Source organism: Engystomops pustulosus, chromosome 7 (genome assembly GCF_040894005.1).
Source record: "Engystomops pustulosus chromosome 7, aEngPut4.maternal, whole genome shotgun sequence".
Classification (NCBI taxonomy): domain Eukaryota; kingdom Metazoa; phylum Chordata; class Amphibia; order Anura; family Leptodactylidae; genus Engystomops; species Engystomops pustulosus.
Window position 1 is genome coordinate 6,602,470 of NC_092417.1, and position 21,056 is coordinate 6,623,525.

General features: G+C 47.5%; 3 protein-coding genes across 3 annotated transcripts in view; 1 reads left to right on the top strand and 2 right to left on the bottom strand.

Moving 5' to 3' along the window:
* The window catches only part of LIX1L (limb and CNS expressed 1 like), a 22,664-nt gene extending 12,865 nt beyond the window's left edge, over positions 1-9,799 (top strand). Inside the window, exons 5-6 of the mRNA XM_072114560.1 lie at positions 7,670-7,747; positions 7,827-9,799. Of these exons, the coding sequence (XP_071970661.1) occupies positions 7,670-7,747; positions 7,827-8,069 (321 nt within the window). The 3' untranslated portion in view covers positions 8,070-9,799. The remainder of the gene's footprint in view (positions 1-7,669; positions 7,748-7,826) is intronic.
* LOC140069173 (protein kinase C delta type-like) lies at positions 8,491-16,362 on the bottom strand. Its single transcript, XM_072114559.1, has 3 exons — positions 16,245-16,362; positions 15,354-15,425; positions 8,491-12,986 (listed from the first exon to the last, which is right to left on the bottom strand). Exon 3 carries the CDS (start codon positions 12,928-12,930, stop codon positions 11,545-11,547), a length of 1,386 nt encoding a protein of 461 aa, XP_071970660.1. The 5' UTR covers positions 12,931-12,986; positions 15,354-15,425; positions 16,245-16,362; the 3' UTR covers positions 8,491-11,544.
* A 915-nt stretch (positions 16,363-17,277) lies between these two features.
* Positions 17,278-20,943, bottom strand: LOC140068894 (protein kinase C delta type-like). The gene is made up of 3 exons (XM_072114254.1): positions 20,860-20,943; positions 19,982-20,053; positions 17,278-18,809 (listed from the first exon to the last, which is right to left on the bottom strand). Exon 3 carries the CDS (start codon positions 18,751-18,753, stop codon positions 17,278-17,280), a length of 1,476 nt encoding a protein of 491 aa, XP_071970355.1. The 5' UTR covers positions 18,754-18,809; positions 19,982-20,053; positions 20,860-20,943.
* Between the last annotated feature and the right edge of the window lie 113 nt (positions 20,944-21,056).

The following is a 21,056-nucleotide window of genomic DNA, read 5'->3' on the forward strand; positions in this document are numbered from 1 at the left end:
CCCCTATGTACAGGAATATAACTACTGTAATACTGCTCCCTATGTACAGGAATATAACTACTATAATACTGCCCCCTATGTACAGGAATATAACTACTATAATACTGCTCCCTATGTACAGTGTTAGGGATTTTTCTGCAGGGCCCCAACAGCCCTCTTGACTTTTGTAAGGTGAGTCCTAATTAACCCTTTGAGGGAGGATGAGATAGCTGCCGGCAGCGAGCTGACAGAGTAAATGAAAGACACAGTCGGTCTTCCGATGCACTCACATCACACTGTTTATTTCAAACAGATACAGCTATATTTTAACACATGAAGATCAGCATTTGGGGTGTTGATAAGACACTTAGATCCTATTGGCCATTATGCTTTTGTACCAGCACATTCTGGGAAAAATGACTAGGCCTTGTTTACAGCCATGCTTATCTACACAATGGCTCCTAGAAGCTTCTTCATAACCAAAATAAATAACAAGAATACAGAGGCCCGAAGGACAGTAAGAAATGCCAAGGATATTGTGAAAAGGCAAACAACAGTTTAAATGAGAAAAATAGCTGAATTAAAACATTTAACTCTATAGCTTCTAAGAGGGAAGCATACCCCCCCCCCAAGGTGGCCGCTGTATCTAAGATGGCGGACAGTAGTCAAGATGGCGTCCGAAACCAGTACGACCTCCTTAACAATTCCCCCCTTTGAGCTTTGCTGGCCTGTAACTCCATCCTGAGCGACCTCCTCAAGCTCCAGGTACCCACAGGTAGGCTAAGCCCGTACCTGCTGGACTTGTTACCTCTTCACCAGATCCCCTGGAGGCTGGTCACTCAGGGGTTACAGGCCCGCACACTCAAATCACATCACTGAGTCCCCATAGTCCATAGGCTTGTAAACAGGCAGCATCATCCTCCGCTCCGGGCACTTCTCCTGTCGTGGACGGCCATCTGGGACATGGTGGACTTGATGAGGGGGACCACACAACACGCAATAAGTGACAAGAGCAAAATCACAATCCCCAACATCACCCCCACTTAAAGGAAACCCTTCCAATCCCCCACCCACAAAGTGAAGGACAAAGTGTCCACCCCAGAGTTTCTCTTGAGTTCCCTGGACAGTCCTTCAATCTTTTCACGAGCATGGGTAATGGATCCATAGGGGGCGATGTCATCCGGGATGTATATGCGACAAGCCACTCCCACCATCTTACAGACTCCTCCCTTCTCAGCAAGGATCATGTCCAAAGCCATGCGGTTCTGGAAAGCACCTCCGATATAATTCACAAATCTCTGTTGATTACAATAAAAACAGTTACCCAACCAACATCTTTGCTCATAGCTCTCTGGGGAATAATGGACTCTAGTCCTGTCCATATCTGACTGTGGGCCTTGTACTCATCTGGGACCCCCCTTGGTGCTCCCACTGTATCTATATAAACGTTGTCATCTAGGTGCTTCTCTCAGACCTCCAGAATCCTTTGGGATTCTCTACCTTTTCTTATGTGTCTGATCAACCTTATCCCTGGGGATCACGAGGAAGGAATGCACAAGTGTTATCACAGCACACTCACCTTCCCAGCCTCTAGGCCCGACCTGACTCTCCTATCCCCACAAATCCAGTACACATCAGACACTGCTAATACAGGGTTACCTGTGCTGTCAATGTTATAGAAGGTCATTGTCTTGTTGCACCAACCGTAGGTAAAGTCTCCTTCCCTGGGGGCATCCTGGTCAGCCCTATAGATACAGTGATAGTCATGGTTGGGGTGTCCCTGAGCAGACAGTCACCCCTATAGATACAGTGATAGTCATGGTTGGGGTGTTCCTGAGCATACAGTCAGTCCTATAGATACAGTGATAGTCATGGTTGGGGTGTCCCTGAGCATACAGTCAGTCCTATAGATACAGTGATAGTCATGGTTGGGGTGTCCCTGAGCATAGTCAGTCAGAAGAGACCGGCTAGCAAGAAGAATAAGTAAGCATGGAATAGAAAGCGTGGAAGCATGCTGACTTCCCTCTAGCTTCACAGACGTGGCACTGGTCAGCAGGACTTGGAAAGGACCGTCGTAGCGAGGCTCCAGACTCTCTCTCTGGTGTCTCTTTACCACCACGTAGTCTCCAGGCTTCAGGTTATGCGTCCTGAGGTCTCTGTCTGGATCTGAAAAAGGAATCAGAACACTTTTGCCAACCTTTTTCAAGGCCTGGCTCAACTGTGTGGCATGTTCCACCGGGTTTCCTGCCATCAGCTATAGGGTCAGTGGGAAGTAGGGGCCTAGTCTGGGTGCACAGCCAAAAAATACTTCAAAGGGGGGCAATCCCATCTTTCTGTTGGGGGTGGTCCTAACTGAATGGTGGGCAGCAGGAAGGCACTCGCGCCATGGTTTCCCTGTTACTTCCATGGCCTCCTGGATCTCTAACTTAAGAGTGCCGTTTAGTCTTTCAATCCCACCACTAACTTGGGGATGCTAAGGGGTGTTCAGGGCCTGTTCTACACCCAGGAGGGACAAGGTTTCAGGTCTTTACCTGTCCAGTGAAGTGGGTTCTGAGACCGGACTCTATGGTCTCTGGAAGTCCAAACCTGCAGAAAAATCTCACTCACCAACTTCTTTGCCTCAGCTCTGGCAGTAGCCTTGGTCATGGGAGAAGCTTCTGGCCACCCTGGAAAGAGATCAATGCACACAGGCACGTACTCCTACGTACCACTTTTTGGTAGCTGGATAAAATCCATCTGCAGTCTCTGGAAGGGATACAGCAGCTTGGGTGTCACCTTCCGTGGGGTCTTTTCCACCTTACCCGGGTTGTGGCGGGCACAGACTATACAGGCTTTCACTAGTCTAGTGACGGGGGAAGTAACGCCCGGGGCAAACCACTTATGGTTTATGAGCACTAGCATGGCCATTTTGGATATGTGTATGTGTCCGTGGGCTACTTGACTTACTGTCGGGTGCAGGGCTCTGGGCAGGCACACTCTCTCTCCCAGCATCCAGGTCCCATCGGCATCTGGGCTCCAGCTTTCCTCCACTCTTCCTTCACTTCTGATGACTCTCGGGCCACCAGGGACTGGAACACCTGTGGATCAAACTTTTAGCTCAGAACTCACAGCTGAGACTTCAGGACAGTCTCTGGGCTCCATCTGTGCAGCTGCCTTCGCCATCCCGTCAGCCACATACTTGCCCTTGGCTTGTGGAGTTACCAAATTGTGTGTGGTTTAACTTTTATTATCCCCACCTCTTGTGGAAGTAGGAGAGCATCCATGAGCTCTTTAACCAGCGTGCCATGCTTAACGGGGGTCCCTGCAGAGGTGAGGAAATCTCTAGCCTTCCATATGGGTTCATAGTCGTGTTTAGACCCCAGAACTATACCTTGAGTATAGATGTTTGCCCTTTTACCTTCCACCAGCTGTAGCGCTTCCCTGAGTGCCGTCACTTCACCTCCTGCACTGACCTGTGTGGAGGGAATGGTTCTGCTTGTACTACCTCATGTGCGCCACTGACCACTGCATATCCAGTGTAGAACCGTCTGTCCTCTCCTGCAGACCTGGAGCGATCTATGAGAAAAAACTCAACATCTGGGTTAATTACCCTTCTCTCCCCCCTCTCTGAAGCCTGGAAGACTGGCGATAGAACGGCAGGATTCAGAGCTGTGCACCTTCTCAGTGTATCCTGGGACATCAGGAGTGCACACTGGAGTCTGAGCTGTCTGGCCTTTGCTCAGATGCTTGGGCTGTACTTGGGTGAGGACACTGTGCAAGGTATGTGGGGTTTGCACTGTAACTGAGTGATCTAGGATCAGCTCACTAGCCTTGCTGAGCAGATTGCTGGCTGCAGCTACTGACACATGCGGGACTCCCCTCACAACTGAGTCTAACCGGGCCTAATAGTGGGCCACTGGGGAGGCCACCACATTCCTGGGCTAAGACACCTGTCTCCTAGATACTCCGTGCAAAATAAAATAAAAGGTTTGGTTCAGTGGCATGTGCCTAGGGCCGGGGCAGACAGGATTTGCCAGCTTAGGGCTGTGGAATGCATCAATTGCCTCCTGACTAAGGGAAAATGGGGAAGAGGCAATTCAGTCAGAAAGGGGCAACATCAGGCTGGAGGCAGCAAACCTTATCCTAGGCTGCAGGAGCTGGCCAGTCCTAGAATCATGTGAAGAGGCTTAGGGCCTCAGGGCAGGGGCACATTCTGGACTGCCAGCTTTCTCTCCTCTGTCAGGTATCTGCCTGTGGCTGAGAAGCAGTGGCCTAGGAAGACCACCTTCTCCTGGCAGCACTGGAGTTTGTCTCAGGAAACTTTGCAACCCTTCTGGAACAGAAAACACAATAAGTCAATAAATGCATCCTGGCAAACAAAAACAGTAGGTCATCCGCATACTGAAAAGGAGAACATCCAGTAAGGGGCTAGTCTGCCAGTCTACTCCCTGTAGGGCCGTGTAGTTCTTGGCTGGGTGAGTTTTACCCCCCTTGTGGGAATCTACATCAGGTGTACTGGAATACTGAACTGGTAAAGGCAAATAGGTACTGGAAATCCTCATGTAGGGGCACAGAGAGGAAAACATTTGCCAAATCAATAACAGTGAATAACATGTCACTCTCAGGGACTGCTGCCAGTTTGGGCTAGGGACCACTGGGCTTCAGTGCACTCATTGGCAGCTTAGAGGTCTTGGACCATCCTACATGTATCCGGCTGTTCTTTCTGAGTCTTTTCTTGACCGGGAATGGGCTAAAATCATCATCGGACTAGCAGGGGAGAGTCACACATCAGTTCTACAATGAAAGGCGATAACTCTGTTTGGGGGGGGCGTTCAGAAGGGGGACTGTTCTCGCTAACATCCTTGTCCGTAACCACCCCCCCTTGTCTTGCCCTGTGGGGGCCGTCTCTGCCACTCACTACAGTAATGTCTCCTCCCCGCAACGCCCACTTGGGTTGGTCAGTTGAGACTTCCGGAGATGTTGTCAATCTCACTTTGGCGTGGTCTGTGAAACATCCTCTATTCCCTCTGAACGTCAATGTCAGAGTCCCTCCACCACATCTCCAGCCCAGTGTTCTGTGCTACCTATAAAGTGCTGGCCAGACTCCAACGTCTCAATAAAATCCAGGTACACTTATGTTGGTTTTTAATCAAAAAGGAACAAAAGTCAGTCATAGGCTCTGTAATACTGTTGGGGGGCTCATTCTTGCTTAGTCTGTTCATGGGGTACACAGGAGGACATCACATCATACTGTATTCTTGTTCCACAACCAAATAAATTCCTTCATGTCTTTTTTAGATTGTCAGGGAGAACTCTAAACGCAGCGATCTACCCCTCCCAAATGTAAATATTCTCACTAGCCTGTAAACCACGAGATAACAGAACACAGATTCCAAGCAACTCAATATGGAGAAATTCAGTTTTCCGTGAACATCAAGGACACAGCACATGTCAGTTCTTCACAAAACAAAACGCAGCTCCAACAGCCCCCACCCTTTTGTTAACCCCTTAAATGCCAGAAAGCAGGTACCGGAGACATTGTAACACTTTTTATAGCAATTTTTCTCTAATTGTCGGGATCAATAAATTTTAATAATACTCAAACAACATCCCTCACTCCAAGACCCCTAGCAGATGCCCCAAGCATGGTCAGCTGCTATCCTACAAAGCCCCACAACAGCTTTTATGGCTGCCAACAGCAATCAACTTCCATCGACTTGAAGGGAATATAACTTAAAACTGCCGCCACTGAAAAATAAACTGACATAAGATGGCCGCCACTGAAGAATGGTAGGGCGTGTCATCTTCTCTAACCACCAGATACGGGGGTGGAGTCTGGATTACAGGGGCCATTTTTCACTCCAAGGAAAATATAATTAAATCTCTTTTTCTCAAATTCTTTCCACATCAAAAACTTTGAAATGTCCCTTATCACCTGTCTCTTTCTTCATTGGGCACTCTGAAGGATTCCTGTCACTCTGTCCTGGTCCGTCCGTCAAAGTCAGAGGCTATAAGTGTCTGTTTCCAAATCTGATCAAGTTTTCTCACTTGTACAATCATCAGATCATCTGACACATCCCAAAACCTTCAAACCTTCAATACTTTCATTTCAACACAAAACTACTAGCCCTTATGTCCGATCATGTCAACTTGCACTTTTCCATCAGTCCTACTTAACTCAACAACCTTCTGTCTCTGTGCATCTTTCCCCTTCATGTGGGACACAATCTTCCTTCTTGCCTATGTCTGCAATGCAACGCACTTGGCTCAATTCCAATTCACTCTGCTGTGCTCTCTGTATCTACAACTACGATACCGTTACAGGGACACATCCCCAAAGATTCAGCGGATGCCAACATCTCGATTTATTGACAAACAAAGAAACTAGCTACCAGAGAATATCTCACAAAGGACGCTACACCAAGCCACTGCCTGACTAGACTGACTGTATACCAAGCCACTGCCTGCCTAGACTGACTGTATACCAAGTCACTGTCTTCCAGACTGACTAAAACATGCCGCCATCCTCCACTAGTTCTCACAGCCACACGAGACCGCTCAGACTCCCGAAGAAAGTCTAGCGCTCGCCTGATCAGGGCGGGTCTCCGCAATCTGAACTCTGTCACAATCTATGGGAAAAACCAGTCCCAAACAAACAGTATCCAGACACTATGATAATCCGACTATCACAACAGAATATCTCCCACTCTAGCATTGCAGACATCTAAGGGTTACTCCTTCCCGTCTCACAGCTTCAGCTAACACCACAGACTGTCTGACCATCCGTCACTGTCCAGTCTCTGTCCATCACCTTACAAAGTGGTTCTTTGCCAAAAACTCTGAGCTTAGGTTACAGTGAACAACAGTGGCAAATACATAACACAGAGACAGTCTTACCCGGTCCGTCCAACCAGTGAACCAGAAGTGACATATCAAGGTAGACAATAAAAATTAATATCTTACCCTGAGAGCGCTCTGGTCAGTTCTGTTCACCGAGCCGGCGGGGACTCTTCACGGAGGCTGTCTCGGTGCTGTTGTTGTTTACTCCTAAGCCCACCCAGGGACGCCAAATATTGTTAGGGATTTTTATGCAGGGCCCCAACAGCCCTCTTGACTTTTGTAAGGTGAGTCCTAATTAACCCTTTGAGGGAGGATGAGATAGCTGCCGGCAGCGAGCTGACAGAGTAAATGAAAGACACAGTCGGTCTTCCGATGCACTCAAATCAAACTGTTTATTTCAAACAGATACAGCTATATTTTAGCACATAGAGATCAGCATTTGGGGTGTTGATAAGACACTTAGATTCTATTGGCCATTATGTTTTTGTACCAGCACATTCTGGGAAAAATGACTAGGCCTTGTTTACAGCCATGCTTATCTACACAATGGCTCCTAGAAGCTTCTTCATAACCAAAATAAATAACAAGAATACAGAGGCCCGAAGGACGGTAAGAAATGCCAAGGATATTGTGAAAAGGCAAACAACAGTTTAAATGAGAAAAATAGCTGAATTAAAACATTTAACTCTATAGCTTCTAAGAGGGAAGCATACCCCCCCCCCCCAAGGTGGCCGCTGTATCTAAGATGGCGGACAGTAGTCAAGATGGCGTCCGAAACCAGTACGACCTCCTTAACATACAGGAATATAACTACTGTAATACTGCCCCCTATGTACAGGAATATAACTACTATAATACTGCCCTCTCCTAGGAGTTGATGACGGTCTTCCAGCTCTTACATTGGAATGGCAGCCTAAAGGCAATGAGGGAACGTCAGTGCTCCCGGCAGGTATGGCTCCGCCTCTTGTACCCTCCCGTAGGGGTCAGTGTTGGTGCAGGGGGGTAATATCTCAATGTTCTTTTTGTAGGAGGTGCTGGCCCACTACTCCCATCGGGCGCTGGATGATGACATGAGAAATCAGATGGCCATGGACTGGGTGAACCGTGAGCAGGATATCCCGGGGGTCCTGACCAGGGAGCTGGCGGCCACTGAGAGGCAGCTGGATGAGGCGCGGCTGGCCGGGAAAGAGCTCCGATACCACAAGGAGAAGAAGGATATCCTGATGCTGGCAGCCGGGCAGCTGGGGAACATCCACACCTCCAACTGCTAGGCCGGGGCGGCGGGCTCTGCTCCTCTGACTGGCTCCTGACTTACAGTGTACAGTGCTCTGGCGCCACCTAGGACACCAATAACACTAAGCTCCTCCAGTGCCCAGGGGTGGAATAGGATACAGTACAATAAGCACATGTAGCAGCCTTTCCCCCCCCTCCCTGATCTGTCTCTGCCAATCAGCACTGCAGGGAGTGGTCATGTGACCCGGGGCACTGTACACTGTAACTTCTTCCTTATACGGTATTATAGACCTGCGTGATATTACAGACCACGCCTCCAGCTATGACCTCCGTGTCATGGCGGCTGCGCCCGGTCCTTGCGCCTGTCTCCACCACCTTTGCACATGATCTTTGTACCAGCGCCGCTCCGCGCTCTGTGTGTCTTGTATCCGTTTTTTTATATATATATATATATATATATATATATATATATATATATTTTCTATATTTCAATAATTGTGTCACAGTCCCGGGCTCTGCTCCTGTGGTCTGTGCTGATGGTAATTACCAGGTTTTATTTACAAGCATAGGTTTTTGTTTTTTTTTTAATTTTGGAATTTTTTCTATATCTGTACCTTTTTTTTAAAAATAGGGGTGAGTTTTCTGTAAATAGGAGAAGGGGTATGAAGCACAGGAAGTTAACTGCAGTGCTCCGCGGGGGTGGGGACTCATTGGACAAAGCATATAGCATTGTATTAATCACTGCAGTGCTCCGCGGGGGCGGGGACTCATTGGACAGAGAATATAGGATTGTATTGGTCACTGCAGTGCTCCGCAAGGGTGGGGACTCGTAGTACAGGAAGACTACCATTGTATTAATCACCCTAGTGCTCAACGGGGTGGGGACTCGTAGTACAGGGAGACTACCTCTGTATTAATCACTGCAGTCCTCCACAGGGTGGGGTCTCATAGTACATAGATCCTAGCATTGTATTGGCCACTGCAGTGCTCTGCGGGGTTGGGGACTCATTGGACAGAGAGTATAGCATTGTATTAGTCACTGCAGTGCTCCGCGGGGGTGGGGTCTCATAGTACAGAGAGCCTAGCATTGTATTCTCTGCTCACTGATGGCAGAATGAGATGATTGGAGATGCTTTGTGTTCACACTACAGAATTTTTGGTCTGCATGGGCAGCAGAGGATTGAGAGGATTCTGGAAAGTTCTGTGTTGTGGAATATCAGAATATCACTTATGTATCACAAGCACAAAGACTGATGGCGTCGAATTATCCATTGACGACGCTAGAATGTAATACGTCCGCCTCCGGCGTGATCCTCTGTCTCCATGTTCTGGGCTCATCTTTACATTAGACGCACAGACCACTCCACCTCCTGAGCCTTCTCAGCCAATCCATTAGCAGCTCTGCCTCCTCGGGGGCGGGGCTCACTCTCCAGCTCCTTCCGATTGGTCAGTAATTGTCCTCTAGTTGAGGTTTCTATGTGTAACGGAGCAGGGGGGTCCTTACAGCAGGTCACTGGTTTGTCGTGCCACGTTTTGTATACAGGTAAAAGAAGCAATAACTCCGCCCACTGCGCATCACATGACTCCAGAGCGACCACTACAGTATTCTAATGTATAAATGATGTGATTTTTATATCTATCTGTACTTTTCTTACTACCTAACGAGGTCTCCACGACTGGTACCTGACCAATAACCTGTGTTTTATATCAATACTCCGCAGCTGTTTGTATGGCGGTATACGCAAATAAAAACGTATTTCACATAAACCGTGACGAGTCTGATTATACGAGAAATGAGGGAGGGGGGGTCACTCCAAAGAAAGACAGGTCCATTTTCTGCTAAAAAAAACTTAATAGGATCTCCCCCGTCCCAACTCGCGGATGTCCCCTCCCAATGTGCGTCAGTCCCTTGGGCCATTCGTTCATGAGCGAGTTTGATCCGACGTAATCGCTCTGAACTGAAAGTCGCTCTGAGATCAGCCGTTCTAGGTTCTGGCTGATCAGAACACGGCCGACCGGAGCGGGCCCAGAGCTGCCAGAAAATATGCATTGGATTTACAGTTACTTTGAGGCGGGTTTGACTTGTACATCAGGGAGGAGCCACTACAAAAGGCGCGTAAAGGTTTAGGCCCCTTCCTCACTTGCGTTTTTCATGCGTGTATTCTGCTCGTGCTTTTGGCGCACAGAACTTGCACTGCACTCTGACCCGTTGTAATCAATGGGCTTTTTCAGACTTGCACTCTCTTTCACGCACGCAAGTGCGTTTTTATAAACAGCAGGAGGAATCACCAGCGGCTTGGAAGACTCGGAAGAAGGCATTGCGGACACTGGACGGAGAGCCATGAGGCAGAGAGACTGGTATTCGGGACCCCAGCGAAAAACCTCCCCAGTCTGCCAGTCGAGGACAGGTGCATGTTGCTGTAACCACAGAAGTCCCAATAGAACGGAGGATGTGGAACGAGGAAGTACATAGAAAGACGGTGTCTCTTTATGCAAGGCGCCCACTAGCCGAGACCGAGGCTCAGTACGTTACTGGACCGGGTTATGGAGAATCTGTCTACTGAAGGAAGAAATAACCAGCAGCTTCTCTAGGTGAACCACAGGAAAGTGATGCTGGGAGACCAAGGCAGCATCCAGGAAATTCCTTGCAGAGCCAATGTCCAGGAAGCCTTAGACTTGAACTGGATTGTCTGTTCCAAAACTGAGAAGAACAGAAACATTCAGACGTGGAGAAGCTTTGCTCTCACCTAGGGACGCTTCTCCCAAGAACCCTAGGTGCTTGTGTTTCCTGGACGGACTGGACACAAAATAAGAAAGTGCTCCAGGGTGGCAGAGGTTCTCCTGTCTTCGTCTGGAATGCTCTTGGGAAGACCGACGCGCTCTATCCACCTAGGTGGTCTTTGGAAGACTGGAGCCAGGCAGGGCAGACATCGGGTCCTCACTTGTGGTTGTTCCAGACGTTGCTCCTCAGAGCGCTCAGTAAACCAGATGTTAATCTGAGTGGCCAGAGAGATGAGATCACTCGGCGTAGACGGCAGGTCCGATGCAGACAGGGAGTCTTTGATCTGACCAGACTGTCTTTTTTTAAACAAAGCGAGCGGCCACCTCATTCCAATCCAGCTCGGAGGCTAAAGTATGGAACTGGACCACGTAGTCTCCAACAGAGGAGTCACCTTGACGCAGGTTCATGAATGCGGTTTCCGGGAAGGGGGGGAGTTGTGTGGTGAGTTCTTGAGTGTCTACTCAAGTTCCATACTCCATGTTCTTGAGTGACAGGAGCGTGGAGCTACCTTCAAGCAGGCGATTTGTGGTAATTTGGAAGGCGCACAAAGCAACCTTCTCGAGTGTCTATGGCTGCGAGGAGCACGAAGCTGCCTTCAAGCAGGCCATTTGCGGTAATGGAAGGCGCACAAGGCAACCTTCTCAACAGTCTATGGCTGGGAGGAGCGTGGGGCTATCTTCGAGCAGGCCATTAACAGTGATGGAAGACACACTGGGAACCTTCTCAAGTGTCTATGGATGCGAGAAGCACGGGGCTACCTTCGAGCGGACCATTTGCGGTGATGGAAGATGCACAAGGCAATCTTCTCCACAGGTGATGCAGTAGTCACGTATTACAGTGCTTAGTCTTTCCATCAATCTGCTGGTGCAGGATATGTTCCTGACAGGATGATAATGCTCTGACCACTCAACACATACGAAGCTGAAATCTAGGAACTTCATCTGATCTACAAATCTACAATTGCAGAATGGTTCTTTGAAGTGCAGGGTCTCTTCAGTGTTTGGGTCAGCAGCATCTGTCTTCATGATAGCTGGTGGTTCTATTCTCCCGGCATCTGCATCTTCCCAGTCTATAAAGGAGAAGTATGGATGTCTCCGTAGGCTTTGCTTGACTCCCAGGCGCTGGTATTGGTCTTTACACAGCAGGCCTTCTAAGACGCTGACTTGGTTGAACGTCAGAAACTTTGGGAAGAACGGAGTGTGGTTTAGGACAGCTTGCTCACATTCACAAGCATTTTCTCCGGGAAAAGCCATTTCCAAAGTCGTCAGTCTGTAGAGAATAGCGCCGATGGAAAAGAAGTCAGCTCCTCTCCCATGGGACAAGCCACGGACTATTTCGGGGGCTGCATATCCAGGGGTACCTTGGCAAAAGCTTATGGATTGGGGATATAAGCTGGTCATAGCGTGGCCAAAGTCTGTGATTTTGATGTGGCCTTTAGAGGTCAGTAAGATGTTTTGTGGTGTCAGATCACGATGGAGGATACCTTGTTTGTGTAGGTACTGAGCGCCACACACCATTTCTACCGCTATGAATTTTTCAGCCTCCCTGTCAGGGCTATGCAAGGTATTTTGGATGAAAGTATCCAAGTCCCCTCTATTGGCCAGCTCCATAACATAGTACACATAGCCGTTAGTGAGGAAAGCGGCCAGTCCATGGATTAGGTATGGGCTTCCATAGGAGTTCCGGAGGATTTGGCGCTCTACAAAACTGTAGCCACGTGACTTGTACAGCAGTTTGTCCATGACTTTGACGGCGACTTTCTCTTTTCGGCGGATGTCTGTTGCCAGGTAGACTTGCCCGAAGCTTCCTTTAGCAAGCTCCCGATGGAAGGTGAAGCATGAGAGCGATAGTGGCATTGGTGTTACTAATCGTCCTAAAGCCATGGTGTCTTCCTGCGCCGGTGCACTTTCAGCAGCTGATGACGCCAGACTCTCAAGCTCTTGTGGTTGGGTTATGTCCAGAGAGCTCGGATCAATGGAGATGGTGCTGTGGCTGCTGGGCTGATACAGAACAAAACTGTTTAGCACCTCTCGTCGATGGCTGCTGCTCCGCTGACATGATGGTAGATATGACTGAGGAAGAATCTCTGCTGGGTTTGGGGCCAAAGAGAATTGCATGCGGAGACCATGGCACCTTCTCTTTCGTTTGGCCTCTAGATCCCTGAAGCTGTGTCCTGTATTAGGGTGAAGAGAGAGCAGGTTAATATATTGCGTCAATGGAGAGGGTCAAGGCATATTATAGCGGGACATAAACAATAGCAACAATCATTCTTTGCTGCCCAATCACAGCTTAGCTGTCATTTTTCCAAGGTGGTTCTATTTAGGATGTTTGCAGGGGGCTCACAGGCTGCACCCGCTCCATACACGGTCAGCATTGGATGCATTATGAACCTATCACCTACGGCTGGACACCCAGGTTGGGACCAAAAAAGCTCTCCTAATTCAGGCCGAGCAGAGAGACCCGAAGCGGCCTTACCTCCACACGATCTGGCGGCTCTTCCCCATTGAGCTCCGGAGGAAGCGTCTCAATGCATTTAACCAAGGAATCACTACAAGGACACTACCTACAGAAATGCTACAAGCCACAGTAGTAGCTATTCCAAAACCTAATATAGAGGCTGATACATCGTATAATTTTCGCCCTATATTACTCCTAAATTGTGACACCAAAATATCTGTCAAAATAATAGCCCATAGACTCTTAGAAATCATGCTGATGCTTATACGTAATGATCAAGTAGGTTTTACTAAAGGAAGACAGGCTCTGGATGGGACTAGACGTATGATTGATCATGGAGACCTCTTGAATGCCTTCTCTGCTCCTTACCCTGGATGCGGAGAAGGCATTCCATAGGATAAAGTGGGCCTTTGCTTTCGCAACACAAGAAGAATTTGGCTTCTCGGGCAATATTCTATCAGCCATCAAGGCCAACCTTCTCTCTTGGATGGGACGAATAGTCACCTACAAAATGCTTATAGTACCCAAGATATTATATTACTTCCAAAAAATGCAAAAAAAACAGAGTTGCAGCAACAATCCTTTGTGCCGGCAGATCTAAAGGAGGATTGGGAGGACCCAACCTTCATAGATACAGAATAGATTTCCTAATTCAACAGATTAAGCCATGGTGGGTGTATACCCCAGCTTATAGTTGGCCACTAATTGGGAAGACTCTCAATAATAACCATCCCCATTTCATTCAGTGTTAGCCCATACACTCTTCCCAAAAATACCTCAACCTCAAAGCCACCTAGCCTAGCGGCCTCAATCCGGGCCTGGAAACTGCTGATAACAACCTGTCACACAAGGTCTTATGAGAACTACACTAGAATACCCATCCAGGTCATGGAAAAGCTGAATAAATCTCTCCTGACCAAACACCTTAGCGAGAAAGGGAATAAATACATTCATCAAATTTTCCCAGAAGGGAACACCCTGCCAATAACAGATATACAGACTCCCCAGTAATCAACATATACAGAATACCTAGCAATAACTGTATAGAGCCCCCAGTAATCACTATATACAGCCCCAGTAATCACTATATGCAGCTTCTCAGCAATCACTATATACACCCCCCAGTAATCACTATATACAGCCCCTCAGCAATCACTATATACAGCTTCCAGTAATCACTATATATAGCCCCCAGTAATCACTATATAGAGCCCCCCAACAATCACTGAATACAGCCCCAAGTAATCACTATATACAGCCCCAAGTAATCACTATATACAGCCCCAAGTAATCACTATATACAGGCTCCAGTAATCACTATATACAGCCCCAAGTAATCACTATATACAGGCTCCAGTAATCACTATATACAGCCCCAAGTAATCACTATATACAGGCTCCAGTAATCACTATATACAGGCCTCAAGTAATCAGTATATACAGCCCCCCAGCAATCACTGAATACAGCCCCAAGTAATCACTATATACAGCCATTCAGCAATCACTATATACACCTTCCAGAAATCACTATATTCAACCTCCAGTAATCACTATATATAGCCCTCATTAATCAATATATACAGCTTCCCCATTAATCACTATATACAGCCCCCCAGTAATTACTATATACAGCCCGCAGCAATCACTATATATAACTCCCCAGTAATCACTATATACAGCCCCCCAACAATCCCTATTTACAGCTCCCAGAGCAATCACTGTATACAGCTCTGCAGTAATCACTATATACAGCTTCCCAGCAATAATTATATACAGTTCCACAGCATTAACTATTTACAGCCCCTATAATAATTGTGTACATCGTCCTATAACTATATACAGTTCCCTTCAACTATAAACCGCCTCCCTATAATAACTTTATACACAGCCCCCTATAATAACTATATATACAGCCTCCCTATAACTATTTATAGTCTCCCCATAATAACTATATATACAGCCTTTCTATAAATATATACAGCCCCCTATAATAGCTATATACACCCCAGTGACGTAACTATTGTCCTCTGAGTGACATTATAGAAGCTCAGCACATAGAATACGTTTTATTCGACTGACTTACCACTGATACTTTGATGGGGTCTGTCTCCTTCCCTGTCAGGTCTTCCAGACTGCTTCTTCCGGTCATCACTCTCTGTAGGGCGAGCAAAACAGACACATTTGTTATTATCCTAGTTTATCCATCAAACCCTTTATGTGCCTTTCAGAATAATAATCCCATGTTATTCCCTGCTGCCTCCGCCCTCTTGGTAATGTATAACACCCCCTGCTTTCCCTATCACATATGTTTTGCCTCTCCTTAAGTGCCCTCTCTTAGGGTGCGGTCACAAGGCGCGTTCTTGGACAGTTCTTGGACTGGTTTTTATATGTTTCCTTATGTTTGGCGGCTTTGGATCCGTTTAAAAGCTGCTTACACTTTCAGAAATGAAGAAAAACAGATCAAACCAGCCAAACGCATTGCATTTAAAAAACGGTTCAAGAGCGGCATAAAAAGTAATGAAAAGGTCGTACAGTCCCCAAAGTAATATCAATAAAAACCAAAATGAAAACCTGGCACCTTACACACTGAGCCATGAAAACGTTACTGGCCTCAGAATATGGCAAAACTAAGAATTTCTTTTAGGGACAAAACATTAAGACATTTTTTAGAACTATAAGATCTACAAATAAAACCTATATAAATTTGGTATCTCCGTGACCGTACAGACCAGGAATAAAGGGGAGATATTTAGACGGCAGAGGAAAAGATGTAAAAACTAAACAATTTGTCCGGCAGATAATAAGACTCATAAATAAAATAATAAAGATCCGGCTTGTGGAAGGAGGGGAGCAGAGAACAGAAACTCAAAAATAGAAAAAAGCCCAATAAGTGGCTAAAAAAATCAAAGCTGAGCTGTGATTGGTTGCTATCGGTACAGAAAGATTGATTTCCAAAATAAAGGCGACCTCTTACCTCTGGGAGGGCGGAGACAAGAAATCCATTGGGATGCGATGTCTATGGCTGCGAGGAGCGCGAAGCTGCCTTCAAGCAGGCCATTTGCGGTAATGGAAGGCGTTCAAGACAACCTTCACAAGTGTCTATGGCTGCGAGGAGCGCAAAGCTGCCTTCAAGCAGGCCATTTACGGTAATGGAAGGCGCACAAGACAACCTTCTCAAGTGTCTATGGCTGCGAGGAGCGCGAAGCTACCGTCAAGCAGGCCATTTGCGGTAATGGAAGGCGTTCAAGACAACCTTCACAAGTGTCTATGGCTGCGTGGAGAGCAAAGCTGCCGTCAAGCAGGCCATTTGCGGTAATGGAAGGCGTTCAAGACAACCTTCACAAGTGTCTATGGCTGCGAGGAGCGCAAAGCTGCCTTCAAGCAGGCCATTTACGGTGGTAATGGAAGGCGCACAAGACAACCTTCTCAAGTGTCTATGGCTGCGAGGAGCGCGAAGCTGCCGTCAAGCAGGCCATTTGCGGTAATGGAAGGCGCACAAGACAACCTTCTCAAGTGTCTATGGCTGCGAGGAGCGCGAAGCTACCGTCAAGCAGGCCATTTGCGGTAATGGAAGGCGTTCAAGACAACCTTCACAAGTGTCTATGGCTGCGTGGAGAGCAAAGCTGCCGTCAAGCAGGCCATTTGAGGTAATGGAAGGCGTTCAAGACAACCTTCACAAGTGTCTATGGCTGCGAGGAGCGCGAAGCTGCCTTCAAGCAGGCCATTTACGGTAAAGGAAGGCGCACAAGACAACCTTCTCAAGTGTCTATGGCTGCGAGGAGCACGAAGCTGCCGTCAAGCAGGCCATTTGCGGTAATGGAAGGCGCACAAGACAACCTTCTCAAGTGTCTATGGCTGCGAGGAGCGCGAAGCTGCCGTCAAGCAGGCCATTTGCGTTAATGGAAGGCGCACAAGACAACCTTCTCGGGTGTCTATGGCTGCGAGGAGCTTGGGGCTACCTTCAAGCAGGCCATTTGCGGTAAAAGAAGGCGCACAAGGCAACCTTCTCAACAGTCTATGGCTGCGGGGAGCGTGGGGCTATCTTCGAGCAGGCCATTAGCATTGATGAAAGACACAATGGGAACCTCCTCAAGTGTCTTTGGATGTGAGAAGCACGGGGCTACCTTCGAGCGGACCATTTGCGGTGATGGAAGATGCACAAGGCAATCTTCTCCACAGGTGATGCAGTAGTCACGTATTACGGTGCTTAGTCTTTCCATCAATCTGCTGGTGCAGGACATGTTCCTGACAGGATGATAATGCTCTGACCACTCCGCACACACAAAGCTGAAATCTAGAAACTTCTTCTGATCTACAAATCTACAATTGCAGAATGGTTCGTTGAAGTGCAGGGTCTCTTTAGTGTTAGGGTCAGCAGCATCTGTCTTCATGATAGCTGGTGGTTCTATTCTCCCGGCATCTGCATCTTCCCAGTCTATAAAGGAGAAGTATGGATGTCTCCGTAGGCTTTGCTTAACTCCAAGGCGCTGGTATTGGTCTTTACACAGCAGGCCTTCTAAGACGCTGACTTGGTTGAACGTCAGAAACTTTGGGAAGAGCGGAGTGTGGTTTAGGACAGCTTGCTCACATTCACAAGGATTTTCTCCGGGAAAAGCCATTTCCAAAGTCATCAGTCTGTAGAGAATAGCGCCGATGGAAAAGAAGTCAGCTCCTCTCCCATGGGACAAGCCACGGACCATTTCGGGGGCTGCATATCCAGGGGTACCTTGGCAAAAGCTTATGGATTGGAGATATAAGCTGGTCATAGCGTGGCCAAAGTCTGCGATTTTGATGTGGCCTTTAGAGGTCAGTAAGATGTTTTGTGGCGTCAGATCACGATGGAGGATACCTTGTTTGTGTAGGTACTGAGCGCCACACACCATTTCTACCGCTATGAATTTTTCAGCCTCCCTGTCAGGGCTATGCAAGGTATTTTGGATGAAAGTATCCAAGTCCCCTCTATTGGCCAGCTCCATAACATAGTACACATAGCCGTTAGTGTGGAAAGCGGCCAGTCCATGGATTAGGTATGGGCTTCCATAGGAGATCCGGAGGATTTGGCGCTCTACAAAACTGTAGCCACGTGACTTATACAGCAGTTTGTCCATGACTTTGACGGCGACTTTCTCTTTTCGGCGGATGTCTGTTGCCAGGTAGACTTGCCCGAAGCTTCCTTTAGCAAGCTCCCGATGGAAGGTGAAGCATGAGAGCGATAGTGGCATTGGTGTTACTAATCGTCCTAAAGCCATGGTGTCTTCCTGCGCCGGTGCACTTTCAGCAACTGATGAAGCTGGACTTTCAAGCTCTTGTGGTTGGGTAATGTTCAGAGAGCTCGGATCAATGGAGATGGTGCTGTGGCTGCTGGGCTGATACAGAGCAAAACTGTTTAGCACCTCTCGTCGATGGCTGCTGCTCCGCTGACATGATGGTAGATATGACGGAGGAAGAATCTCTGCTGGGTTTGGGGCCAAAGAGAATTGCATGCGGAGGCCATGGCATCTTCTCTTTCGTTCGGCCTCTAGATCCCTGAAGCTGTGTCCTGTATTAGGGTGAAGAGAGAGCAGGTTAATACATCACGTCAATGGAGAGGGTCAAGGCATATTATAGCAGGACAAAAACAGTAGCAACAATCATTCTTTGCTGCCCAATCACAGCTTAGCTGTCATTTTTCCAAGGTATTTTTACCCCTTAATGGCATATGATGCGTGTGTACATCAGATTTCTATTCAGGGTGTATGGAGGGGGCTCAGAGGCTATACAGACGCCCCAGTAATAACTATATACAGCTCCTCAATAACTATACATTCTGTATTTTCCGGACTATAAGGCGCACATAAAAGCCTTGGATTTCCTTGGAAATCCAAAGTGCGCCTTATAGTCCGGTGCGCCCTATAGGAGGACAGCGGACATAGGTCCCCACTACCGGAGACAGCAAACAGAGGCATATAGCCATAAGTCCAGCACGAGATGGTGGAGAGGTAAAATAGTATTCTTTATTGTTCAAAGATTTAAAGCTTCCATGTAGGACATCACAGGTGGCGTCACAGACCGACGTGTTTCGACACGACAATGTATTTATCGGTCTGCAGTTCCCGCTGGAGATCTGCTGTCTCCGGTAGCGGGGACCTATGTAAGTATGGTCCGCTGCCCTCCTCCACCTCCCCCTCACCTTCCCCGCGTCGCCGCGTTTCGTCGGGTCTCGTCTTCGGGTCGCGACGCTTCTGTTCTCGTCGGGTATCCGCTCCGCCCCCGGACCTCCGCCACCCCCCCCCCGGGACCCTGCGCCTTATAGTCCGATGCGCCTTATATATATGGAATTATTGCATATATAAGGCGCATAGGACTGATGCGCCTTATATTCCGGTGCGCCTAATGGCCCGGAAAATACGGTAGTCTTTCTATAACTATTCTATAACTAGTGGAGTAACTAGTGTCCCCCGGGACCCGGGGCAAAATTCCTAGTGGACATTATTGCAACAAAAATGACTGAGTGACATTGTAGCAGCTCAGCGCATAGAATACCTTATATACTCGAGTATAAGCCTAGTTTTTTAGCACAAAAAAATGTGCTGAAAACCCAAACTCGGCTTATACTCCAGTAAAAAATATATAGGTTTTACCAGGTTTTTGTGGTAAAATTAGGGGCCTCGGCTTATACTTGGGTCGGCTTATACTCGAGTATATACGGTACAACTTATTCCACTGACTTACCACTGATACTTTGATGGGGTCTGTCTCCTTCCCTGTCAGGTCTTCCAGACTGCTTCTTCCGGTCATCACTCTCTGTAGGGGGAGCAAAACAGACAGATTTGTTATTATCCTAGTTTATCCATCAAACCCTTTATGTGCCTTTCAGAATAATAATCCCATGTTATTCCCTGCTGCCTCCGCCCTCTTGGTAATGTATAACACCCCCTGCTTTCCCTATCACATATGTTTTGCCTCTCCTTAAGTGCCCTCTCTTAGGGTGCGGTCACAAGGACAGTTCTTGGACTGGTTTTTATATGTTCCCTTATGTTTGGCGGCTTTGGATCCGTTTAAAAGCTGCTTACACTTTCAGAAATGAAGAAAAACTGATCAAACCAGCCAAACGCATTGCATTTAAAAAACGGTTCAAGAGCGGCATAAAAAGTAATGAAAAGGTCTTACAGTCCCCAATGTGGTATCAATAAAAACCAAAATGAAAACCTGGCACCTTACACACTGAGCCATGAAAACGTTACTGGCCTCAGAATATGGCAAAACTAAGAATTTCTTTTAGGGACAAAACATTAAGACATTTTTTAGAACTGTAAGATCTACAAATAAAACCTATATAAATTTGGTATCTCCGTGACCGTACAGACCAGGAATAAAGGGGAGATATTTAGACGGCAGAGGAAAAGATGTAAAAACTAAACAATTTGTCCGGCAGATAATAAGACTCATAAATAAAATAATAAAGATCCGGCTTGTGGAAGGAGGGGAGCAGAGAACAGAAACTCAAAAATAGAAAAAAGCCCAATAAGTGGCTAAAAAAATCAAAGCTGAGCTGTGATTGGTTGATATGTACAGATAGATTGATCTCCAAAATGAAGGTGACCTCTTACCTCTGGGAGGGCGGAGACAAGAAATCCATTGGGATGCGATGTCTATGGCTGCGAGGAGCGCGAAGCTGCCTTCAAGCAGGCCATTTGCGGTAATGGAAGGCGTTCAAGACAACCTTCTCAAGTGCCTATGGCTGCGAGGAGCGCGAAGCTGCCTTCAAGCAGGCCATTTGCGGTAATGGAAGGCGTTCAAGACAACC

What these genes read in the sequence shown, in the direction of transcription:
- LOC140069173 (XM_072114559.1), bottom strand. Translation starts at nt 12,930, where the DNA reads ATGCAATTCTCTTTGGCCCCAAACCCAGCAGAGATTCTTCCTCAGTCA.
- LOC140068894 (XM_072114254.1), bottom strand. Translation starts at nt 18,753, where the DNA reads ATGCAATTCTCTTTGGCCCCAAACCCAGCAGAGATTCTTCCTCCGTCA.